The sequence below is a fragment of the Hyperoodon ampullatus genome (genome assembly GCF_949752795.1).
Source record: "Hyperoodon ampullatus genome assembly, chromosome: 4".
NCBI classification, from domain to species: Eukaryota; Metazoa; Chordata; class Mammalia; order Artiodactyla; family Ziphiidae; genus Hyperoodon; species Hyperoodon ampullatus.
The window spans coordinates 80,373,174-80,400,363 of NC_136917.1; the positions used below are offsets into that span (position 1 = coordinate 80,373,174).

The following is a 27,190-nucleotide window of genomic DNA, read 5'->3' on the forward strand; positions in this document are numbered from 1 at the left end:
ACGGCTTTCTTGAATTTCTAGAAATGGTGCCATCTGCTCCCCTGATAATAAGCACCTTATAAACTGCACACTAGTGCCTTCCATGCTGGCCACGCAGATACAAATGCCAACACAATAGAAAGGCCAGTGAGGCCGTTTGCCTTCATTACCTTAACCGAAACCCCAAATTACCTATAGTTGTATTCAAAACAGTGACTCTCTAGTCTTTTGCTTAGACTCTCTATCTGTGGATTATCCAATGCAATCCTAGGATGACAGGAATCATCTGGTCCAGCATCCCCAATGGTCTATAGTTGATGAAATTGAGGCCCAGAGAGGTATAAAGTGAGTTGTGCAAGTTCACATCTCTGGGGAGATGATTTCCACCGCCCCTCCCCGCTTCTCTTCAGTTTTGCAGAGACCCATGTCTTTCAGCCTTAAAAAAATGTAAAATATAAATGGTGTTCCCTGGATTTTGTGACTAGACTGGATCAGAACTGATCCCGGACTCTGGGCCAAGGGCAGCAGGTACAATGGGCCATTATTAGGATGTCTCTGGTCTGCCAGGTTCTGGTCTGCTTGGGGTCCAGATGCACTGTCGATTCTCCCCTCCCCAAAATGTGCCCCAGAAGTGCTTTCATGAGGAACCTATTGTTGAGAGACAATACAGAGACCTTTTGGTCCTGTGGAATATCTATCAAATCCTCACACTAAACCAGTTAACTCATTCCTCCTAACTGGGACAGGACGAAACTCTCTCCCAGCCCCGTGCCTGCCCTCTTTATGTGGCACACACTGCATACCTCCCATCACAGCATTCGAAATCTAAGTTATATAGAAACATCCCTGTGTGTTCGGCTTCCTCCACTTAATTTGCGGAAGGAAACCCAGTGTCTTCTGAACTTTTTTGGTTTCCAACTCTCTCCTCCGACATCCAATCCCCCGCACAAAATACCCAGCGCAATTCACTTAATTGAACTAACTTAGATAATATGAAACACTGTACCCATGGGAGAAACCCCTACAGTTCATCCATTTTCATCCCCTGAATTAAATGGCATGTGCATTCTCTGTTATTTATGGAGAGCAGACTAGGTGTAGAAAGCATACTGTGGCAACCTCAGATAGATTCTCTAAGTCATTGCCTGGGATTCTTAGCTACCTTCCAGGTAAGCAGGAAAGGGAGTTAAGCTTAAGGGATCAGGTTTCAGGGAATACTTATGTAATATGCTCCCCTGGGTATCAAAAGATGGTGTCACTCAGCCGTCACCAGGACACATACTTCAAGTGACTTTCTGCTGGTGGCAGCATGTTTGCTTTCATCCTTCCACATGCTGGCCTGTCTCTCTTACAGATATCTGGGCACTTTCACTGGCTGGCTGGGTTAGTGCCATGAAAGCGTGTGCCTGGGGCTAGACCCTGCCAGTGTTGTCAGGGTCCACTTTTCTCTCCTGCACCAGTGGGCAAAGCAGGTGTCTGGACAAGACTGGTGCCGGTGTTTCCCTGATCTGACTTTGCTGAGATGTCCCTTGACTCCTAAAACCATATAATTTCTTTTAGAAATGAATTTTCAGTGTCATTGTTCAGAAATTTTAAAAATGCCTTTTCAGGCAAGAATTTCAGTGTAAATGGCTTTTCATACCTACCCAAATCAAACAAAAACAATAAAAAACAAAACCCAAATGTTCTCTGACCCCCTAGTAATGAGAGATAGTTACACTGAGTCCAGCAGGTATGTAAGGCTGGCAGCTTTTTGAACGCCTTTGTTTTCTACATTTGTGAAAAAGTCAGCCCAGTTGTCTCTTTTTGTGGAACAAATGCCTCCAGAAGTTCTAGCAGTGTTTTAAGACAGACAGAGCAGTCCCAGAGACGTGCAAACCAAACCCTCACTTGTTTCAAGCTCCATCACTGTTTATGGGGTGGGTTTTTGCTTCTGGCAGGGAAGCCAAGGTGCTCCCAGCCAAGGCTGAACTGTCCTGGCTCAGGCTTCTCTATGGAGTGAGGAGGTGGCCCTGAGGAAATCTAAGCATATTTTTTGGTGGCATTATGCATTGTTCAGCTTCCTCTTCTCAGCCTACGGTATATTCTCCCTCATGCAATATGCACAGAGAAGCAGTTCATTCAAAGAATTTGCCATAAAGCATGATATAAGCCCCCTCCCTTTGTTTCTTTTTAGGCCAGGTTGCTGCGCTGGCTCATCCTCCTTAGAAAAATATGCAACCTCCAATGAATTTCCTGACGATACCCTGAATTTCATCAAAACGCACCCGCTCATGGATGAGGCCGTGCCCTCCATCATCAACAAGCCATGGTTCCTGAGGACGATGGTCAGGTGGGTGTCAAGCAAACCATGTCCTCACTGGATCTCCCCTGTTCCTCCCCATGCTTACAGAACCTGTCATCAGTGGATCACAGTTTGAAATGCCACAAACGTCTTCTGTTATCCTGGGCATTGATTCAGCTCTGAAGTCCCGGGCACATGGGTGGATGCCACCAAACCCCATGACCACATTCCCAGTGAACACAGTTCAGATAGTTTCAGGCTAATTGGACACATGCCAGCAATTAGCGGAAACAAAGATATCTCCTTCTGCGTTAGCCTGTTCATCCCATGTGTGTAAGAGCAGAGGAGAAGTGAAGAGAATCAGTCAATGGATGTAGATACCTGTTTGGTTGGATATGGTTGCAAAACATGCTGCAGATGTCATCTGAGCACTGTCCCTAGATTGTTAGCTGTCATATGCAGCATGGACTAACGGAGCATTTGCACAAGTATACCAGCATGAAGGGTTCATAGTTTAGCATTTGTTGTCTGGAGTGGTGGCCAACGGAGAAGGGATAGCTGATTAGAAATCTATGACAGCGTTAAATACTCCTCCTTCTCATATTTATTTAGGGCTTATTGCCAAACAGTTCAACAGGCTTTCCCAAGTACCATCCAGTTTTGGCAGTCATCAAACAAAATGTTAATTAACTTTACCACTATTTTTAAACAGTGACTTGATTGAAAGATATTAAAGTAGTGGGTTGGCCAAAAGGTTCATTCAGTTTTTTCCATAAGATGGCTCTGGTAGAACTTAGTTTTCTTTAACTTCATTCAAAGCAATTTTGTTAGATTGTATGTAACAGATGTCATATCAGTGTGCATTTTAAAAAAGACATCAAAATTGGTGAATTTTTGTGTAGCCATTTTAATACTGAAGATGGAAGAAAAAAAGCAACATTTTCAGCATATTATGCTTTATTATTTCGAGAAAGGTTAAAAACGCAACCGAAATGCCAGAAAAGACTCGTGCAGTGTATAGGGAAGGTGCTGTGACTGATCGAACCTGTCAAAAGTGGTTTGTGAAGTTTCGTGCTGGAGATTTCTCACTGGACGATGCTCCATGGTCAGGTAGAACAGTTGACATTGATAGCTATCAGATCGAGACATTAATTGAGAACAATCAACATTATACCACGCAGGAGATAACCAACATACTCAAAATATCCAAATCAAGCGTTGAAAATCATTTGCACCAGCTTGGTTATGTTAATCGCTTTGATGTTTGGGTTCCACATAAATTAAGCAAAAAAAACCTTGACCATATTTCTGCATGCGATTCTCCACTTAAATGTAATGAAAACGCTCCATTTTTGAAACAAATGGTGATGGGTGATGAAAAGTAGATACTGTACAATAATGTGGAATGGAAGAGATCGTGGGGCAAGCAAAATGAACCACCACCAACCACACCAAAGGCCGGTCTTCATGCAAAGAAGGTGATGTTGTATATATGGTGGGATGGGAAGGGAGTCCTCTTATTATGAGCTCCTCCTGGAAAACCAAACAGTTTCAACAAGCACTGCTCCCAATTAGACCAACTGAACGCAGCACTTGATGAAAAGCATCCAGAATTATATGATGCATTAGATAATGCAAGATCACATGTTTCTTCAATGACCAGGCAAAAACTGTTATGGTTTGGCCGGGGTTCTGATTCATCCGCCGTATTGACCAGACATTGCACCTTTGGATTTTCATTTATTTAGGTCTTTACAAAATTCTCTTAATGGAAAAATTTCAATTCCTTGGAAGACTGTAAAAGGCACCTGGAACAGTTCCATGCTCAAAAAGATTAAAAGTTTTGGAAAGATGAAATTATGAAGTTGCCTGAAAAATGGCAGAAGGTAGTGGAACAAAAGGGTGAATATGTTGTTCAGTAAAGTTCTTGGTGAAAATGAAACATGTGTCTTTTATTTTTACTTAAAAACCGAAGGCAGATTTTGGCCAACCCAATACTATAATGGCTCTTGCCCATAAGATGGAAACCATGGTATGTACCTTGCAGAAGAATCCATGTTTTCCGGTTCCTGCCATGATGCTTAAGGAGAAAAGGGTATCCATGGAGTGTTGAACAGCTATGGGATTTCAGAGAAGGAGGATACCCAATAGGACTTATCTAGGCAGGCAAGAGGACTAATGCCCTTCACCTTTGGCTTTAGGTGGATCTTGTTTGGCTTGTATATCCATTTATTTATTAATATTGCCATTAGCACTCTACCTCCCCATCCTTCAGAACTCTCTACCCCTCTGTACACAATCAGAAAGGTTTCCAGTCTGACATTTTGTTGACAAGGCTTCGCAGCTCAGAGGACAAGTATGGAAAAATGGTAGCCGCTGCTTTTCTTTTCAGTGTTCAGTGAAATGTTAGCTGTGATCGGATAGTGGTTAGTACTTTGCATTGCGAAATATTAAATGAATTCACTTATTATTTCTTCCCCTCTTCACAGCAGACATCAGTCTTTCCTTGTTGTTCATGGAAGGGATAATTGCTGAGTGGTTTCAGATGGTGATGGCTACGTATTTATTATGTAACTTGGCCTCCACACATACATACCTCTTTCCTCCCCTTGGAGCCATACTAATGCTCTACATATGGAAATAAAGGAGCAGAACAGCTTGAGAGCATTATTTATATGCATATATTTTTCTTGAGGTTATTACTAGAAAGCTCTATCCCAATTGTTTGAAGTGGAAAAGGGGACACTTTAATGAAAGACCAACAAAGAGATAAAAAATGTGATCCTGTCATTTTAGATACCGCCTGACCAAAATTGCGGTGGACACCGCTGCTGGGCCATATCAGAATCACACTGTGGTTTTCCTGGGATCAGAGAAGGGAATCATCTTGAAGTTCTTGGCCAGGATAGGAAACAGTGGTTTCCTAAATGACAGCCTTTTCCTGGAGGAGATGAGTGTCTACAACCCTGAAAAGTGCGTAGAATGTTTGGTTCTTTCCTAGTAATTATTTGTTACTTTATTATCTTTTCCATTCAGAGAAATCATGGCAGACTTAGATTTTATGCACTTAGGTGACTTTTAGTATTATTTGTAAAAATCTTTTCATACATTAAAAGCATTATTTTCTCCTTGCTAATAATGTGTTTATATAAACACATACATTGTGTGTTTATGTGTATGTGTGTGGGTGCACACATAAGGTTCTGCTTCCCGTTCAGTTGGATCAGATTAAGAGATCTAACCTTGTGCGCTGGGAGGTGGGGTGTAAGGGTGGTGGCAGGAAAAAGAGAACTGACCCAAGAGAGCCCGTGAATGATATTATCCTGCCTTATAAAATTAGGTGCAGCTACGACGGAGTAGAAGACAAGAGGATTATGGGCATGCAACTGGACAAAGCAAGCAGCTCTCTGTATGTTGCATTTTCCACTTGTGTGATAAAGGTTCCCCTTGGCCGGTGTGAACGACATGGGAAGTGCAAAAAGTATGTATTTGCCCCATTGATCATTAGAAAGTCCACAGTGCTTAGAAAAGAGTCCTAGGTAGCTCACAGTCATCCTCTTCCTACAGAACCTGTATCGCTTCCAGAGACCCCTACTGTGGGTGGGTAAAGGAAGGAGGTGCCTGTGCCCATCTGTCACCTGGCAGTAGGTAAGCAGCCCGAGGTGTGGGAGAGTATAAAGCGGCCTAGACGTACAATTAATTGCGCTCACACATACCACCGCCACTCAGCCTTCTGTGCACAAACCTCATCAATACGAATGCCGGCCGTTCTCCCTCCTTTTCCCATTTCATAGAACAACCCAACATCACGTGGCAGATTTCCAATTGATTAATCATCCATCCTCAGACTAATTAAAAACAGGAAAAAACAACACAGTGGACCTCTAAGTATTCCCTGGAGAGAGGGACGCGACGGTACATGCCTTGATCATCACAGTGCGAGAACAGCCGAGAAAGGGAGCAAGAGGGTACCAATTAGATTAGTGATGTGGTTTGTCCAGCCATAGCAAAACTGGCTCTTCTAATTGACCATCCAGGGCTGAGAAGACACTGTGGAGCATTTGTTAAGCAATGCATTTGTACTGAAAGCATAGTGTATACACGCAATAAACCTCTCCCCTGCACTGAAGAACAGTTGACCCTATTACTCATTAGGTGGTAAAATCAATTCTTGGCATTTCTCCAGCAGATCAGCTAGATCAAGCTAGTCTGCCATGCATGTGATTTTGATGCTTAGAATTGTTACCCTGACTTTAAATGCCTGGATGGTATTAGCTCAAAGGTTTTATGCTTTTACTTCAGTGGATGTGAAATCCAAAATGACATTTGGAAAAATATTCAACGCATATCCTTGACAGGTTATGGCAATTCAAGGAAGGTGCCAGATGGCAGCACAGTTCTTTCTTAGCCATTTCTTCAACTTCCTCTGATCTAAAGGGTGAAAAGAATCGTCCTCACATCACTCTGAGCCTCCTCTCCCATTTGAGAATAGCTAGTCAACAGACAGGAGGGCATATCTGATCACCACCACCTGCATAATTTGAGGGAAAGTATTTCCATATACAGAGCTAATGGTAACTATCAAGTCTGACCTGGAAATTTGACTAATGCAAAGGGTTGACTCACCATTTATTATTAGATCAGCTTTGTGAGTAGCAATATTGACCTACTACAGTGTTAAAGCTTTGCATCTTTTCACCGGAACCTTGAAGTGAAGGAGAAAGGATCATAATGCACAGTGAGGGAAGCTGAGAAATGACCTATCTCCTTTCTTTAGTCAAGGTGTGACCAAAAGTAGGAAGACTGATTTTTAAGAATCATTTTAAAGTCAACATGAGAACATTTCATTGTTCAAAACATGTGGAACTCTCTTTGGAAAGTGGCCTTCAGGGCCTGGTACATACTGGCTTTCATTACCACTAGAAATCTTTATCCTTTGAGGATGAATTTGATTTTTAATACAACATAAAAACACTGGAAAACAAACATGGTGCATTATTAGATCAAGGTGTGACTTTCCAAAAAGTTTTCCTATATGGCTCATACGTAAACTCTGAAGGCAGTTACAAAACAGGAGTTTCAGTTATGGTGTAGAAAGAAGTGCAAAGTTCCCCCCAAAAAGGACAAGACTCCTTTGGAGTATTCCAGTGCGCTTATTTAAAAATCTAAATAGATACTATTAGGATTGATCTTATTGATGGTGTTAATAGTTTATACAGCCCAAAGGTGACCTTATAAGAAGAGTGAGCCTGTAGAGGAGCGGGAGGGCAATACTCCTGAGGACTGGGCCTGGGGCAGGGGTGAACGAAACACCTGAGTGGTCTCAGCAAAATGCACCGCCATGTCCGTCCTCTCAGGGGCCCACATATCCACTGACCATTTGAACACTTTGTTATACAAAGCTACTTCTAAGCAAAGAAACAGATAAAGGTCTAGGAAGCAAGAGTTGGGGCAAAAGAGAGGAAAATACTTTTTTCTAATTTAGAGACTTCTGTATCACTTATGTAAGGAGTGTGTGTTAACATGTAAACTTCTCAGATATTTAAGAAATGCTGGGCCTCCCTGGTGGCGCAGTGGTTGAGAGTCCGCCTGCCGATGCAGGGGATACGGGTTCGTGCCCCGGTCTGGGAGGATCCCATATGCCGCGGAGCGGCTGGGCCCGTGAGCCATGGCTGCTGAGCCTGCGCATCCGGAGCCTGTGCTCCGCAACGGGAGAGGCCACAACAGTGAGAGGCCCGCGTACCACAAAAAAAAAAAAAAAAAAAAAAAAAAAAAAAGAAATGCTCAGGGCATCAGAGGCAAAGAGTGATATAGGTAATCCACAAACTAATTAACTCCCTGAATAATACCTGAATTAACTGTCTAAAACATGGCTTCTCTTGGGAGATTCACAAAGGACTCATTTCTGTAAGCTTTGGAGATAAACTTTCGAGCTGTTACCTACTTTTTTTGCACCTGTCACTCAATTTATCAAACTGTATTAGTTGCTTTAGTGAAACTTAAGATGCATCCTGCAATAGACTCATATCATTGAATTTGTGTCTATCTTTCTTCTCTTCCCTCCTTTTTTTTGAAGACTGACTTTTGAACAGGACATAGAGCGTGGCAATACAGATGGCCTGGGAGACTGTCACAGTAAGTAGAGTTTTTTATCCATTTGGATATTTATTCTATAAAAAAGATGCTTTTATAGACTGGCCTAGAAACATGACCCCACATGTGAAACTGAGTGCAGCTGCCTCTAAAACATGCATAAATAACAGAAATCACCTTCTAAATATCAAAGAAAACAGTGTGTTTTGAAGCCTCTGTTGCCAATGCTGTTGCCATAAATGCTGGCACCTACTTCATTATCATAATGCTGTGGAACAAATTCACTCTAGAGGATGTCTACTACAGCAGGGCAGTAAGTTACATCAGCATTTCCATTTAAAACCAGTTTTGTTGTTTTTAAAGATATGTTATTGCCATAATTTTCAGCCAAATAATAAAAAGACTGATCACTATACTCTAGCTTTTTAATTGAATAGGACTATTTTATTTCTCTTGAACATATCGATTAACAAAATTAATTATTTTTTAAATTAGATTTATGTTTATTACCATTTGCAGTAGAAAAAAATTTCAGAAAGAACCCACTACATACAAGGTGACTCAAAATAACCTTTTTATAAGAACTGACCTACTATACTAATCTCAGAGGTCATTTCAAAAGTTATTACATGCTAACATTTTAGTTAGAACTTTATATAAAGGATCCTGGTCAAAGGTCTGCCCAGTTGTCCAGTGATCTGATTAGTATCAATATTCTCCTGAAAATGCTTTATTAATGCTAATTTAGAGAATAATGCCATACTCTTGGAAAACATTTAGTTTGCCATGTTTTAAATGTTGTATGTGATAAATTTCAAGAAGCCTGTATTCAGAATGGCATCAAAAATAGCTCCTAAGGGAATGAAACTATATTACTTCTGATATTTGATTTGATAATGAAAATCATGGATATAACTCTAAATCTTTGAGCCATGAGTCCAGAAATTACAGACTCTAAGGTGCCATTTAATACCTTATCTTTTCTAGAGAACAGACATAATCAAATAAATAGGGCCACAGAGCCTCATCTCCAAATTCCTGGTCATATTTTGTTTGTTTGTTTGTTTGCAAATATATACCGGAAAAAGCTTCTTCTTATGTCTTCACACACAAAATCTGAATTAAGAAATTAGCACAGGGGGCTTCCCTGGCAGTGCAGTGGTTGAGAGTCCGCCTGCCGATGCAGGGGACACGGGTTCGTGCCCCGGTCCGGAAGGATCCCACGTGCCGCGGAGCGGCTAGGCCCGTGAGCCATGGCCACTGAGCCTGCGCGTCCGGAGCCCAAAAGATCTGCTATGTGTGTGCAATGAAACAATTTGATGTTTGATTTGGTGGATCTTGATCATGTTGGTGCCTTATGGCCCCATTTTTAGGGAAACAGGTTTCGGTTGGTATGTATGCCTGAGTGAACTTAATTAGCTGATTTTAGTGAATAATTTTCTCCATATTTTTATGATTCGATGATATAGGCATCTAGGAAAATAGGGGTGTCAATGTGGATTGAATAGGTAAATATATGAAAAATGTGAAAGTGTTACTGGCTCTCTAGAGCATCCACTACACCAGCAGGCTTACACCACGCCTGGGTCCTCAGGCAGAGCGCAGGGCAGACCCTCAGGCCCCAGGCCAGTGATTTACTCTTCCGTCTCAGTGGTCAAGCCTCTGTGTTTTCGTGTGCTCCGTAACTCGACCCCCACTCCTCCTGAGGCACGTAGGGTGCCTGCTCCGGGCAGGAGGTAATGCCTTTCCTAGCGGCTTCTCTGCTCCTGGGCTCCCACTGGAGCATGACCTACTTCTGTTAGACATATCGAGTCACACACAGGCATTCAAAGGATTTAGATATTTGGTACACAATGACTCTGTAACAGGAGTTTTAGGGGAAATGAGGAAACCATAAAGAGCCAGTGTCAGAGGCTGAGTAGCAGGCTGAGTGAACAAGTGACGTGACCCAGACACAGAGCGGGGGCACGCGCGTGCACACACACACACACAAATGTATGTTGCCTGTATGTGTGATTTTTATTTTTGTTAATTTCCTAACTAAAACCCCTGCTTAATGTCCAGAACATTGTGATACTGGACAGTTCCTCGCAGCATGGTTGGGAGGATGAAATGAGAGAGAATGTAAAGAAAAAGTGCTTTGTAAGTGTGGTCCAGATGTCACTCACTTTATCCACATACACATCCCTCTGTATGGAGTACGGCTTACATATAATCGCAGTTACCGTTCCTTCCACTAACTTGCTTTTTCTCTGCCTCTTGGCAAGAAAGGCATGACTTTGAGGAAGCTCACTTACTTGGGAAAGAGATAGTATAAGGATATGAAATCGGACCAAATATGAAGCATCTTCTATTACAAGCAGAAAGTAAAAAGCACTTACTTAGTATTGGGGATCGTATGTTAGCACAGCTCTGTATCAGCTCCCTCCCACTTATAACGGAAGTCACACTGAGCAGAGTGTAAAATGTTAAGTAACTTACTCCTCCCTTCTGTCTTTCAGATTCCTTCGTGGCACTGAATGGTAAGGAAGATATTACTCATAATTTAATAGCAATGGAAATATATTTGAGAAATCCTGTTTCACTAAACCTCTTGAGTATTTCGAATTTTACGTTTCTTTTTAAATTAATTTTTAAATTCTCATTATTTTTTATAGACATTTCAACTCCTCTACCAGATCATGAAATGTCTTACAACACAGTATATGGTCAGTTTATGGGTTTTTTTTTTTTTCATTCTTTCAGCCATTCATCCTGTGGTAGTTTATAATCTTCATTCCTAAACATCATGGACCAGATTCTTTGCTACTTCAGGGCCCCAATTCACTAAAATTATTCATAGATTTCATGATGCTTCAAAAATTACTCTACCTATATGAGGCAACTGACATGTGAGAATGAGTCCTACATTTTTAATCCACAGAACATGAAATATGCCAACTTTAGGGAATTTGGTGAATGCATTTAATGAGTTCTTGAGGGAGAAGAAATTGCTTTTGGACATAAGTACATCCAAGATAAAGGAATAGTGCTTATAACTCATAGGCCATAGCTCCTTAAATGATAGATAGTATCATTCCCCAAAATGCTGACTTTCAGAACAATACCCTCTGCAGCGAAATCTATACAGAGTGCAGATACTAAGTTCTTATTAGGCAAAACTTTCCAATATAGCCATCGAAATTTAATCACACGAAGAGTATGAACATTTAGACCTATCTTCAGTGAAACGTCTTTAAATGTATACAAGGAAGAGTGACGCAGTGGAAATGATGTGCAAACAGGATTTACCCCATTGTTCCTGCTCTGAAATATACAGACACTATACTAAACAAAGCCATTAAGTCCATAAACAGACTATTCTGAGCTCTTTATAAGAAAAGTTAAACTGTAGTTGAAATGTTCCAGTTCCATTTCTCAAAGCCTCCCCAAATGTTTATTAAGGTAAACTATGCGTGTGTTTTTTAAAGATAATGAACAACATATATGTAATGGGAAATTTAAGCTTCTGCATTATAATGGGGACTACAAGCTTCACTGATACACATTTTATAACTTTTATGTTTAAGACACATAACAATAACAGCTCTAGGTCAGTCTTTAAATGTAGAGGTAGGTAATAGAGGAAGGGGACAAAATAAAGAAAAGAAAAAAAGAGGGAAGAAAAGAAAGCAAGGTGGATTCAGGGTTCAAAAACATAGTTCAAGATGGCTACAAATACATCTAATAGCTCTGTGGAAACTCTCACTCCTGTGTCTAATTAGCATAAATAAAAAGCCCCTTTGAAAGTCCTAAAGACTATCTTATAACCTGGGGCTGTGCAGGTAGGGAAAACAATGCCCGGTTTCTCCTGTCGTGAAGTGAGGCAGCGTGGAGTAGACCAGCCCACTGAGTTCATCCACCTTTACCATCCTCTCCTCTATGATTCAAGCCAGGATGTCAAACACCAACAGCTGGAAGAAACACTTCTCAGGAGGCAAGTGTCATCTAGCTTAGCTTGCCTTTCACAAAGGGAACCCAACTTCGCATCTGCACTTCTCCAATATCATACTTTGCAATCATTTCCTATAACTGAATAATCTTTAACAGATATTGAGAAATTCAGGTCTTGAATCTAACTGAACCAGTAACCCCAGCATTCATCAACAGTACTACGGCCAATTTTAACTCCCAGGTAATTTCTCATACAGATAGAATAATCAAACCATGGGATGCTCTTTACGAACAAAAGTCACTCTTCAATTTATGGATTTCTCTTACTGCCTTTATAAAAGGAAAGGAACTTATTAATTCCTCCATGTTAACACTTTAAAGAACAATACCCATTCGCTCAGTCAGTGGTTTCTGTGATGAAACTAAAGAAGAGTTGGAATTTTCCTTTCAATTCATGATCCTGTCCCTTTCAGGCTCAATCTCTCCGGGTGTGAAGGGGTTAGATGATTAATTGACCATCAACATGAGGGCTGGTCCAGACAGTACTTACAAAAACAGAGGAGACTTTCTTTTCACAAACTACTGCAAGAGATGCTTATTTTGGAGCTAATAAACCTAGAAGAGATTTAACTCATTCATTTGCAGACATTAGTTTAGTGCTTACTATGTGCCAGGCACTGGATTAGGTGCTATATTTGAACCATCAAAGGAAAAAGCAAATTGCTGTTTTTATGAGCATGGATGTAGACTAGGAAGCCAACCCCGAAGTCCAAAATGCACCCACTGTGTCTAGCTGTGTCCTTTGCATGTTCCCATAAAAAGCTCAGTGGCTGAGTACAGAGTCATAGGGTGACCCACAGAACCAGAACTGCCTAACTCTGAAAAAGGGATCGTTCAATAAGCCATGCAAACTCTCTGTGTGGCAAAAGCTCTGTGCAACACCACTTACATATACAAGAACCCTTTTTTAGTGAATTGGACCCTGATTATCTTCCTTCTCTCATCCTCTCTTGTATTGATTTAGTGTCTCTTCTGTGTCTAATTGGGTACAATCATTGTTAATAGGTTAGAGTAGTTTGAAGGATCTCTAACCTCTAGAATTACAAAGACTTGTAGATATAGAGAAACAATATGATGCATATTAAAATTAACTTTTTAAATCTATTTCTTTGTATATTATAAGAATAATACATCATAAGCTCCACTGATTATAATATGACTTTTCATACTGGATTAATAAGACAAAATTATAGGTTCCAAATTGTTGACATGTAATACCATATCCACAAACGACTGCCTATTTTTGTAGCGTTATTTTGGTTACAGTCTCTTAGGGAATGCACAAAAACAATACAGCCTGTAGAATCAGATTCTAAGAAGGAATATAAGTGATTTCCTTTTAACAGTTGGAGAGGTAATAATAATACACCTCTTTGATTTCAAACTAAGGATGGCTGCTTAATGGTGCTTTTACGTGGTAGTTCTAAAATTCTTGAGAATCAGGCATTGCTTTCTCCGACTGTTTGCTTCACCCGTGACACACATTGCCTGTCCTCAAGCATAAGTTTGAAAGATTACAAACCTCATGCTGCTCTATTTTTTTTTCCATTTGAGTACATCAGATGCATGGTTTCTCTAGATTTACATGTAGAATATGGAGATGTGGTGGGTATTAGACTAACACTTCAGCAATAGGCAGGAGCTGATTTCTCACATTTGTATGAAACGTTTTCCTACCTAACTACCATCTGGTCCACATTAATTTCCTCTCATAGCCATAGCTTTCCATTACCAATGAGTTTTCCATATATTTGCAGCATATGGTCCAGGAAATCTTTCTACAGAGAACGTGTCCCTTAGGCATATATTTCCCCTAGATTACCGTACTAAGAAATGTTCTCCCTAAACCATACTTATGGCATTACCATAAAATTGCCCCTTGAACACAGTTAAATTGAAAGTGCTCAAAATGCATATCAATTCAGGTAAAAGAAATTCTTGCTACTCGGAGGAGAGGCTTCTTTTTTTCCTTCCCCCCTTTCTGACTCCCTGCAAAGCTATTTCTAATTGTTTGCTTAGGCTGGGTGCTGAAGTCTCTTAGGTTGACCGTATACTGCATGAGAGCATTGTTGAATTCAAGAGTAGAAAATAGAGGCTATATTTTAGACCTCAAAATAAGCATAAAGGAAGTAAAAGAAAGTCTGTATTTCCAATGCCAGGTTAGTAATTTTCCTACCCTTGTTCTCTTACCAGTATTGGGAGATGAGATGTGAAACCCAGAAATATAAAAACAAAAAGTCTAGACACAAGAATTCTTTACTTTTAAATGAATAGTTTTTAGCAGTTGGAGCGAACTAGACTATTTGCAACAAAGCGGATATTTGAAGCTGTGTAAGAGCCAAACAAGCTTTACACAGAAAGGGGCCTCTTAAACGTTACCAAAGCTTTGTGGTAACACTTCAAGTGTGGAGCTTCCATGGAAATCCTATAGCTTAGATAAGCCACTTGGCTTGCTTGCTTTTCCCCGCTTTATTCATACACACACACACATGTGTATATGTGTGTGTGTATACATAGTATGTAATTTATAGTATTAAAGTCTCCTAGGAATCCAACTTCCAATAATAATTGTAAAAAAGAAGAATGCAGTGCATTCATTATAATCTTTCTTTCTGGTGGCTAGTATCATATTTATCACATATGCTGTGATCACAGCCCAAGGCTGGAGCCACTTGTGAATCTGTCCTACTTTCTACCAAAGGCACCAATTACACATTCACAGTAGTTGCCCTGATGTCTTTTTAAAAATTGTTCAAGAGGTTGCTATAGGTAAGATGCTTTAATAAGCCAAAGACTCTACTTGGAAATCACAGAGAGGTTATTTTTTATTTCCACCAGAGAGAACAGGTAGTGGGGCTTCTTTAAATCATTGTGACAGCTTAGATCAAAGCACCAGATATGATCTGCATTTAACCTTGTGGAATGATGGGAGGGAAAGCTTAGAAATGTGTTCACAGGAAACATCCAGTTTCTGCCATAACTCCCAACCTAGCCATTCTTCCTCTGGCCTTATCCTATGGTAGGCCACTCTGGATCTCAAAAAGCTCTCCCTTTTTAATCTGAATTGGATCAGTCGGTGTGGCCTCAAAAAACCACCTCTCACTAGTATGAGTCATGAAACCACGAAACTAACTTGGTTGGAATAAGACACAAAAGGCACAGCCATAACAACATGGAGAAGTTGAGGCCTCTGTTCCAGGAAGGAGGGGGTGGGGGGTGGGAGCAGATCCCTTTAGAAAGCAGTCACTTCCCCCACAAAGAGGAATGCCTATGAGGCTGCGTTGCAGCTGAAAACTAGACACATCCTCCATGGGAAAGGCTCAGGGCAGCTGAGTTGTTTGTGACGGGGCAGAGGCTCATCCACTACCATACACCTGCCCCGTCAGTCACAAATGCTGTCCCCAGAGTGGACACATTCTACCTTAGTGCTGCTATGAGAATACCAAAGAAGGACTCTGATACTTCTTGAGCGCTTACTATGTGTCAGATACTGTTAGGTACTTTCAACATGATGTCACTTTATCCTCCCAACGCTGGGAGGTAAACGACATCATCTCCACTTCGTGCACAGGGAAAACCAACCAAGGCCCCGAGAGCTTAAGTGATTCCCTCAGGCTCATCCAGCGAGCAGCAGAGACAAGATCTCGCCCTTCATCCTCTAACTACAAGTTCAAGGGGTCTTCTGCTGAATCCTACCCACCAGTCTTGTTATTTCTAGGACAATCTCCTTTGAGTCTTTTACAGCCAGCGTGGGTGTCCAACCTCCTGGCCTCTGAGCAAAGGGAAAGCGGGTGTCTCCGGTGATGTTTTCCCTAACTATATTTGTGATGAAAACAGGGCACTCCAGTTCCCTCCTGCCCAGCACCACCACGTCCAATTCGGCGGCTCAAGAGGGGTATGAGTCTAGGGGAGGAATGCTGGACTGGAAGGATTCACCTGACAGCACAGACTCTTTGGGGGCAGTGTCTTCCCATAATCACCAAGACAAGAAGGGTAAGGCCTTGGAAGTACCTCTTCCTCTGGGGGGAGAGGGAGGGAAAAGTGGGGAGGACTATGGAACTGCTTCCAGCTGAATCATAGCAGCATTTAAGGAACGAACCTCCAACACACTATGATTGAAAGCGTCTCAGAAAAGGCTGCAACCCAATCCTCTATGCTAGGCTTGATCCACAATGATTCCCTGACCAAGGAGAAACCACACAAAACAAATAACACATCCTCTAAGCTTCCTCCACCCAAGAGAGGCATGGCTTGGCCCAAAGCAGATACTGGCTCCTGAGATCCCTTTCCACTCCTCTTAGCTTGTTCAGTGATTTTTGGATCCTCTCTTCCCCCTACAATGGGATGGAATGTGGTGCGGGCTTTGGCAAGTACATGTAATCAAAGTAAAAGCCCGTTTAATCAGTGAATGGAGAAATAGCAGAGTTAAGTCTTTTCTGGCTGGTAGCATCCCTCACTCTCGCATGGTGCTGAATTTGAATAGAGCTGAGGTCCTGAGACGCACTTCATTGCCCTTAGAGGATAACAGCTAAAACAAAAATATGTTATTTAATCAAGCAGAATTGCTATGCATTTAAAATGGAAAGGAAGCTGAACTAGATGAAAGGGACTCTACTGTGAACTGTCCTAAATTCTCCCTGGCTTTCTTTGCTCAACTAGAGACAGGAAATGTCATCTCTTTTCTCGCCATTTGCTGCTTCTGGTAACACATCCTACTTTAGTTGCAGCTGCAACCAAAGAGGCCTTTACTTGTCCAAAAAACAGTCTTGTAAATCAGAGACTGAAAAGCTCAGTTATGTTGCGAGCTGTTTCCCCCCATTCAGCCTTGTTTACTTCTATATGTTTTCAAGAGTTTCATCCAAGCAGGGATTTGAGTCTCAAGGGCAGAGCAGCCACAGTGACCCTTGGAAGACAGTCTCTATCATGTCTTCCCCCAGGGTTTTCTGTATACATATTTCCATCTTTACTTTTAGAGAATGTTTGCTAGGCAGACTCACACACTAAATTTTCATCTTTTTTTTTTTTTTGGCGGCTCATCTCCTGAGAATGTCGTACCTTCTGCTGCTACATGCCAAGCCCAAAATGGGAAGATGTAGCCCTTTTAACTTCTTTTTTTTTTTTTAAGTCTTTACTGAATTTGTTGAAATATTGCTTTTGTTTTAGTTTTCTGGCCTCAAGGCATGTGGGATCTTAGCTCCCTTACCAGGGATCAAACCCACAACCCTGCATCGGAAGGTGAAGTCTTATCCACTGGACCGCCAGGGAAGTCCCTTAACTCGTTTTTTAATATATCCCCTTAATCGATTTTATTATTCTTCTATAACTTCTTACTGTTAATATGTCCTGCCCCAATCTTTTTTTTTTTTTAAGTGGCTTTTGTCTCAGCAGCCTCTAAATTGGTGGGATCCCTGCTCTTAACCATCACAAGAAAGCACCAGGCCAATTCGTGATGGGGCACAACTATCACAGCAGGCCACCAGCCCTAGCATGTGCCATTATTTGTTCTGTGTGGCTCCCGACCGCAGATGTGTTAGTCTTGGCCGAGTTCTCAAGAACAGACAACGCAGTAAAAATCACTCTGTATTTGCCCACTGCAACTTTCTGAAAAACCAAACAGCCTTTCCAGTAAAGCATTAAATATGTCAACCAAATATCTAGCTGCTGGTTACAGTCATTTCCTCTTCGCTTCACTGAGACGGATGGCGTGAATTTTCTCCAATCGTTACCTCTCCCGAGGGAGGGAGGTTATCAAAGAGTCCAATTAACACTTTGACAGATCATTTTAAAATTCGGCATTGTTCATTCTCTTGGGTCTTATTATGAATATTGACAAAGCTGGAAGCAGTCTACAAATTGTCAAACAATGGTGGCAGAGGTGATTGCATGGGTGTTTTAACATGATCACTGTTCTCGTGCTATTAACTCCTTGCCTTGCCCTGTCAAATTTGAGCTTCATTTTTTGACAACTGATTTATGTGTGTATTTGATAGGGCAATGACAACGAGTTGTTATGCAGAAACTTCAAAAATAAAAAAGTAATGTAGCTTAATGTTCCTTTTGTCATGATTTTTTATGATTTTAATTTCCATTTTGCTCTGAAGTGTTTTTCTGTTTAATGTTCATGATTTATTTTGAACTTTTGTTTTGCCAAGCACTGTGTGGTATGACTTGGTGATGGCGTTACTCCGTTGGAAAAGTCTTGTTTCTTTTCTGACTCATGATTACGTCCTTTAACTTGACCCAATCTGTGATCCCCTCGCTTCTTTCCATTCCCTGATGTGGGTGCCTTAATGATGTCACATCCGGGTGTGTAGCACCCCCTGGGATGCAAGAGTTTAATGGGGTTTCTGCGGTCCTCTGGTGGGTGCTCTTTTCACTGGGCCGATTGTCTTATGGGAATGTGACATTTGTGTGCCCCAGCTTTAGGAGCTAAATATACTCTGGAACTGTTTGTAGAATACCGCACATTTCCCTGCTAAGCAGAAAATGTGTCTGCTGACCAGCTAGCCGAGGAGGAGTCAAGTGTCCCATGCCCTTTTCATTTTGGCTGCTGAAAAGAGACCAGTGAGCCAACGAGCCCAGAGCTCTGCTCTGCAGAAATGTTGAGCACCACTGGGTTGATCCCACTCCTGGTCCCAGCTCATCCTCCAAACGGTTCCGCATTTCCAGAGTATGTTTGCTTGCCTTTTTCTTTCTTTTCCTTGCTGTGTCCTTCGTCTTGATTTAATCCTGTGCATCCCTCACGTTCTGTCAAAGCACTGTTCCTCACCTTGCAATCTAACCCCCTTCTGCTACCATTGTTCTTAGCCTCCCCCTTTCAAAATAATAGACCCAAGCCCTCTGCCCCTCTGCGGAACGTTCCAAGGCTCTTTCCTTCTACACTGGGGGTAGCATTCCGATGCTGTACGTGTCTATATATATACAGCCGTACTAACAAAGCGTGAGAAGAGAGCTACAAAGCACACAGAAGTATTATCACAGAAAATGAAGTAATTTTCTCCCTCAGTAACTGGCCTTGTCCTTCATTACCCTACTGGCCTCGTCTAATATCTCTTGTCCTTGCTGCTTTTCTTTAAAATTGCCTGATATCTTTCAAGCCCTAGATTCATTAGTAAAAACACAGCCAACTGCCCTGTTTTATCTCTGGCTCCCTAGATGTCTGGAGCCTCTAGAGCCAGCCCTTTAATCACCAAGTTGATAAATTAGAAGCAGCCCTGGCTACGTCTTTCTTGGTTTTGCCACATTTAAAAATATATATTATTTATTCATCCTATAACTATGGAGGTGGTAATGAGTAGTTACAAAGGGGCTCTAATTACATATGAATAAGAAAGAAAATCCAGTTTATTTTTAGATCTGGCTTTTCTCCCCTCACCCCCCTCCCACAGCAAAAGAAATAAGAGCTTTCTTTTCTAGGTTAAGCAAGACTGAGAATTAATAGCCACTCTTGTGCCTCTTGTTTCTGACCAAAAGTAATAATCCTCCAAAACCTGATTTCCAAGAAGACTGCAAGATAGGTGAGGAAATTAGCCAGGGGCAGATCTGCCAAGAGAGCTGTGTAGCATAAATGTCTAACGTAATCGTGGACCACTGCCACAAAGACACAAGAATAAATCAGATTAGAAGAAAATCCCCTACTTCAGAGTTTATTTTCTAGAGTTCTTGTGAGCTCTCAAAAAACTGATGAAATAGTCGATATATACAAAAACGTTCCCATTTGATTGGAAATGCCAGAGCTTATATATACGCTTATATATTTCGGGAAATCTTTAAAACAGGATATTATCACATTATTATATTTAGTCAAGAAGATGTCATTACAGACAAGGAAAAGATGTAGAAACAGAATTTAAATTAGAGATCAAATGAATAATTTAATCTAAAATGTACAGCAAATGCTGAATATATTTTAATCAATGTACAAGCTATTTTGTAAGCAATTTTTAGTTTGGCAAATAACATTCCAGTAAGATTCAGAAGGTCTATGAAGAATGATGAGTATACTGGCCACACTGCATAACAATCCTGAATGGAACTGTATAAATCACAGAGTTTATCAACAATCCTCTTTACAGTCAATTACTTATTCCTCAAAGGCATCACAGCCTCCAAGTAGGACATGTCACATCTTACATGAGATGATTTAGATGGCTCAGAGACACCATGGCCTTCAAGAATACTGAATCATGTGGTGGAAAGTTAACACCCCTTTCATTTCTCTTTCCGTCTTCTTGGTTATGTCAAGGCAAAAGTCTCAGTTTGGTGCTTTAACAACTACGGAAACTTGCTACTACCCTTTTGAGAAGAAAGAACAGGCTTTAGATCGAGGGCTTTGCCATGCAGCTGGAGCTAGCTGGAACAAACATTGTTTTGCTTTCAGCTAATTTAATTTTTATGGTTATCTTCTATCTATGAAAAGTGACACTTTTTTCCATTTATGATAATGATATAAAGTTTCCACTGGAAACACACCTTAAAGGTAATTTAAATAAAATATTAAGTAACTACTAATGCAGGAAGTATAGGGATACAGAGGTTTAAAAAGTAAATAACATGGTAAGTGAGGCTCATTGATTTCACTAGGACTGTAGCATTGGTAGCTGATGAGTAAAGTGTGGGTAACTCTGGCCTGGAGCAATTTAAAAAGTCCAGTGGTGATTAACCTAAACCAAAACTGTGCTTCTGCCATTTGGAAGAACGAGACTGAATAATGGCCCTACCTTCTGGCTGGGCTCTGAGCGCTGCAGTTATACGACCTGGTGCTCTTCTGATTTCTCTTCCAACTACTGAGCTTTGTGATTAGGGATGAGAAGTTTGGTCAAGTAGGAATTGAGAGTAAAATGGATTTAGACTAAAAAGAGATTAGTCATTCTAGGCTTGTTAAGCATCTGGCGAGATGATTCTCCAGACCAGCAGTGAGCAGCCAACTGTAGACTGCAGCTCGTTATTTCCCAAATTGTGGCCCAGGGAAAGTTTACCTCCAGCACTTATGCTTCCCGCCTACTTTTCTGAGATCTGTAAGGACTCTTGGGCTACAGCATGTTCCCCTGACTTGGCAGTAACCTACACTTGATCCTTTTTTCCCTTTTCTCTCTTTCAAACTTTACCTATTCTGAGTCCCAAACCCTCAGAGCCAGGCTTTCTTCATGAACAGGCTAGGAAATCCCATTTTAAGAGAGTATATTTGGTAACAGAGCCTGGTCCAATAGCTTCTGCATTTTAACAGTCTGCAATGCTTAAAAATCTAATGGATGAAGGATTTTAAAGCATCTCAGTTCTCCCAATTGGGAAAGTGATTTCTTGGTTCCTATCAAGTCATATGCAGGTGATCTTATTTACAGAGCAAATTATTGCTAATGATGGTAATAAAGGGAGAAAAATAAGATTCTCTTCTTTCCCTGACTCCTAAACTTGGACTGCATTTTCTCTGCCGTTTCTTCAGTAACATTACATAACAAAAATGTTTTCTGAGGAGTCTTCAAGCAAAATTTATTACTGGCTCTACAGCACAGTATTGGCTGCCAATAAGGAGTTAGAGGCTAAACTAGAGATAGACATAGTTCCTGTCCAAGAAGTATCAAACTGCGAGACACATGAAGCACACAAAGACAAAAATGCACCAAAAAGCCTTTACGACCACTATTGTCTTTGTGAACAAGGCAAAACGGTGCACGGCAGACTTTAGAAAAAGATATTAGACAACTGAAGACAACCTGGCTGATCACATCAAGGACATAGCACTTGGAAATGGCTTCTCTGCCCCTTTAGTCGTCCCCTTCAGTGCCAATATTATAGCAGTCATAATATCACTTGACAAGGAGGATGAGGGAAGTGAGTACATCTGGTACAGGACTCATATTTAAAAGTTTTTTGGAAATGCTGGCCAACTCAGGCTCTTTTTTTGTGGGTTGTTTTTTGTTTTTTTTTTTGCGGTAGGCGGGCCTCTCACTGTTGTGGCCTCTCCCGTTGCGGAGCACAGGCTCTGGACGCACAGGCTCAGCGGCCATGGCTCACGGGCCCAGCCGTTCCGCGGCATGTGGGATTTTCCTGTACCGGGGCACGAACCCGTATCCCCTGCATCGGCAGGCAGACTCTCAACCACTGCGCCACCAGGGAAGCCCCAGGCTCTTTTTGAACATCCTAAGCTTTATTTTAAAAAAAGAATACTTAACTCCATGGTAATATGCATAGCTTTTATCAGTAAAACCTATAGAATCACAGCCATTTTTAAATGTGATGGTAGAACAGGACCGTCTTGGAAGAGAACTCAGAGAAAGGGGTTGAGAGGGGTTCTATTTGATGGGGAAGGGGCTGCTAGCGGGGGGACAAAGGGCTCCAACTTCCACCTAACAATCGACGACTAACTCAACCAGGTAGGAACATGCACAGTCAGGGTCAGGGAACACTAAGAGACGGGGGACTGGTTGCTGTTGTTCCAACAACGCTTCTGAATTAGAGTTTCCTTATTTCTGATTTAGAGGGTTAGAGGAAAGGTATCTTTCAAAGTTCATAAGAAAGTTGGCACCTAAGTTGCTGTTGTTGCTGATAAAGACACAATTCTTGAAATTTAGCCCATTAGTATATTTTTAAATTTGTAAATTGTGCTAAACCTGCCCCATAAAGGCTTACTATCATTTTTGTTATGCTCTGTTAAGCTATTTTAATCTTCGAAAGTTTAGAGTGAGTCTGAAGAATATTTATGGGGAACCAGTAGAAGCCCATTATTTGGAGGCAGAAGAGTAGGGTTGCTACATAAAATAGAGTGTTCAGTTAAATGTGAATTTCAGATAAACCATGAATAATTTTTTAGTATAAGTATGCCCCACCTACTGCACGGGACATACTTATGCTAAAACATTATTATTTATCTGAAGTTGAAATTTAACCAGGAGTTCTGTATATTTATTTGCTACCTGGCAATCCTACTGAAGAGGTTGCTGATAACTTCTCCAGTGAGTATATAAGATCTAATCTCTAGTCTACATCTACCCTTCAACTCTTAGATAATCTAAAATAACCCATATAAGAGGAATTAAAGTAAAAATTTCATTCTGTGAAAAATATTATCATTGTATTTAATTCCAGAGAAATATCAGTAACAGTTGTATATGCGCTTGAAATATGTTAGAGTAATTTTAAAAATTATCACTGAAATCAAGCTTCCAAATGTCACTTTTAAGTGAAGAAGGCTTAGAAATCAAACTGTTCCTAAACAAGGGTATGATTAAAACTACTGTTTCTTTCTAATTTTAATTTAACCTCAGGTTTTTATCAACAGTTATGTAAACTATATGGGGTTATTTTTCTTCTTCAATTATATGGCTGCCTTTGTTTGTTTGTTTCCATTTCTCATTTCCACGACTTTGAAGGATATGAACTGGAATCAGAGCACTAGAAAATAATAGTTAATTTAATAGTTAATTTAATTTAAGAGAAAATGTAATAATGGTAACAATAACCCTAGTCTCAAAGAAAGGCAAAATGGCAACGTTTGTTCACTTCTTTCTTCGTTCATTCAACAGATGTTCAGCAAACATGCGCTACATATAAGACTTCTGCTGAATGCTACAGTACACACTGATCTGATCCAACATAAGCCCTGAACTCAAGGAGCTTGCAGTTTAGCAGGGGGTACACACAGGTGACATCCTGGTTAGCAGTGGGGCAGGGTGAAGTCTGAGAGTAAGAGAAGAATTCAAAGGGGCCAGAAAAGGGGCTTCCCTGGTGGCGCAGTGGTTGAGAGTCCGCCTGCCAATGCAGGGGATACGGGTTCATGCCCCGGTCCGGGAAGATCCCACGTGCCACGGAGCGGCTGGGTCCGTGAGCCATGGCCGCTGAGCCTGCGCGTCCGGAGCCTGTCCTCCGCAACGGGAGAGGCCACAAAAGTGAAAGGCCCGCGTACAGCAAAAAAAAAAAAAGGGCCAGAAAGGGAATTGAGATTAAAAGTCATGCTAAGGGGTTTTGGCTTTACCTGTAAGCAGTGGGTGATAGGAAGGAAGATGGGTGGTAGGGAAGGAAATACAGAGGGCAAGAGATTGACAGATGACAGATATATAATAAATTGATTATTCAGTCATATTAGGTGGTTAATTGCATGTACACAATAAGCCTGGAAAATGGAATCTTGCATCAATTTTGGATCTAAAGTGTGTTTCCACACATCACTGGCATTTTCTGTAGATGATCCTTGCCAAGCTAAGAGCTCTACCCTAGGTAAAGCCCCAAGCAAGCTCAACTCCAGACTCGGCCCTCTCTACCACTTTAGTTAAAACACTGGGGTGCAGGGCACATGGCAGACTTTTCATCCAGAACAGATTTTGAAATTGGTGGGGAGACTGAGAAGGAAATGCCAATATAATCCAGGGTGCCACCATTTATTTTTTTTACTAAATTAATATTTCTTTATCACCTGCCAGAAAAGGAATCTATTTGTAGTCTCTGGCTTTTCTTTGAGGCACCCAGGAAAATGATAGATGGTGAGGTCAGGTGCTGGGCTCTCTACTGGAAGACAGGCAAGTTTCCCTGTGAGCGTGTGGTGGGGACGATGCCCACGTGGTCGGCTGTAATTGTTCTTTCAGCAGTGCGGGCAGAGGGGTAGATTTGATCTCATTAATTTTGCATCCTCTTGACAACTTGCTGAATTTATCTAAGGTCTTGATGAGATTATTGTGGAAAGAGTAGAAGGAAAAAAAGTTAAATGTCAGCCATGTAGAAAGCTGTTTCATCTCCCTGCCTGCCTGAATCTGAACACCAATATTTGAATTTTCTTTCCTAGAGATACCAGTTAAACTTTTTTCTCTTCACCTAACATCATTTTCTCAAAAAAAAAAAATGAAGAACTTAAATTATGGTTATAAAGACTTTAATTTTTTCTTTTAAAATCAGCAACTTAAACCTTCGGGTATTAAAAAAATCAATTCACCTTCTAAAAGTGCTACTTACTTTAATCTGTAGCCACTTTTTCAAGCCACATCACCCTTGACATGAATTCATTTTGCTCCCACCCTTTTCCTTCAGTCTTTTTTTTTCCATTCCCTCCTATCTTTTGCACAAAAACACACACAAATGACAAAGTTTTCTGACAGCTTAATGGAACTTTCAAGGACTACAGGGACTAGGTTAGGCATGATCGTATTAACTGAACATCTGGTGTAGTTAAAAATGGGCTCTTTAATTGGTTCAACTGCACTGTGTTCATCTAAAATTTGTTTTGTCCTAACGATAAAATTGTGAAGAGTCGACACATATTTTGGAGCATGTGTGATAATGGGAAAATAATATTAGCTTTGTCTCAAAACTGTCTTTCTGATAGCCTCGTTTCTTGGAGTTAAAAAAAAAAATGCTTGTAACACACAAGTTTTATTTTGCAAACCTTGCTGCTCCACCAACAAAGTACTCTAGCAAGGGCAACAGAGTGGTAACCGGGAAATTTCTTGAGGACAGCCTCTCTTTTCTTGACATTATACATGAGAATGGCCTTAAAAGCTGCAAGAGTTGCTCAGAATACATAATTCATGCCACTGCCATAGAGAGAAAGAGGACAGAAGAGCTGTGTCCACTCGCTGGTCCCAGAGACACAGGCTGTGCAAGTAATAAATAGGTGAAGTCCTGCAAAGCACGTGGACTGCACTGCGGGCCTGAGCAGACCTGCAAGAATGGTATCAGAGGTCAGTCTCCCAGCACTTTAGTGGTAGAAAGGCCCTGGAGTCTACTAGTGAAACGCAGTTGGATAAATTCACATATACTGGGTACAGAGTACACAGCTCTTAATCGGTGTCAGAAAGCTAATAATGGGCGGCATGAAGGTTTGTCATCCTTAATTAGTATTTCTTAAGCTCTTGTAAGTCTACAATTGGGCATTATCTTTGTAAAGAGATTCCTTTTTAACGGGATAACAGGAATTTCCCACTGCAATTATTTTTAAAATTTGTATTTTTTAAAAGATGCACTCTTTTTCAAATATGTATCTGCAATTAGATTTCTTCGCTAAAGGCAGGGGCAGCCATTATGAACTGTATAGAAATAATGGAAGTTCAGTATAGTCACCACTGACAATGCTCTATTAGAAGGGAAAATGTCAAGAAATTTGTAAGGCAGCAAACTGCGTTATGCCTAACCTTTTGGACATATCAGAGCTTGTTGTTTCCAGTCCTATAGCCTCTTATTATTCTTAAATAATAGATAACACTGGACACAATCATCTGACATTTGTTTAGGTAATAAATACACCGTAAGTGATGATGGGTCTTGCACTCCATGATTTAAAAGCACACAGCAGAAATTTAATGTAACTTAAAATGTCTTATGTAATTCTATGGATTTGCAGACTCAGTACAACTCAGCAGATACGTAAGCACGGAGCTCCGCTGAGGGCACTTTTGTACCAGGCATTTTTATTACTGTAAAGCGGGACCTTAATTTGGGGAATGAAACATGAGCTCAGGTCCCTCCTTCCATCCAGAAAAGAAAGGAAAAGAATCTTCCTGAGTTTCTTATTCTCTTGTCTGATCGTGGAGAGGTAAGGGAAAAGATTCCCCTGAATCATTATCAGATGTTGCTTGATGGCTGTGCATTGCTTGAGTGGAGTTGATTTCAAGGTGACATGTGATACAAGCTTTAAAGGAGGTTGCTCTATTCAATAGTGAGTTCCTACCAAGCTTCTGCTTCTTCTGTCCCTGGGACCCAGTCCTGACTGGGCTCTCTAGTACCAACCACACTACCTGATGGCCCCTGTGACAGAGATGGGGAGCATCAGCAATTCCCCTGTCTTTATGCTGAGGCAAATAAAGAGACCATGTGCATTTTTCCAGCAGCTTTTGGCTCTGGCATATTGGGTTGATT

At 41.0% G+C, this 27,190-nt stretch overlaps 1 protein-coding gene across 3 annotated transcripts in view; it reads left to right on the forward strand.

Annotated features, from left to right (window-relative positions):
• The window catches only part of SEMA6A (semaphorin 6A), a gene marked incomplete at its 3' end in the record, with an annotated part of 60,047 nt that overhangs the window by 23,144 nt on the left and 9,713 nt on the right, over positions 1–27,190 (forward strand). The window contains exons 11-18 of one of the 3 annotated variants that reach the window (XM_079703934.1): positions 2,156–2,311; positions 5,060–5,236; positions 5,604–5,744; positions 5,831–5,911; positions 8,340–8,398; positions 10,858–10,878; positions 11,014–11,064; positions 16,187–16,342. In XM_079703934.1, coding sequence (XP_079560060.1) covers positions 2,156–2,311; positions 5,060–5,236; positions 5,604–5,744; positions 5,831–5,911; positions 8,340–8,398; positions 10,858–10,878; positions 11,014–11,064; positions 16,187–16,342 — 842 coding nt within the window. The remainder of the gene's footprint in view (positions 1–2,155; positions 2,312–5,059; positions 5,237–5,603; positions 5,745–5,830; positions 5,912–8,339; positions 8,399–10,857; positions 10,879–11,013; positions 11,065–16,186; positions 16,343–27,190) is intronic. The other 2 variants (XM_079703935.1, XM_079703936.1) reach the window with 2 other exon arrangements.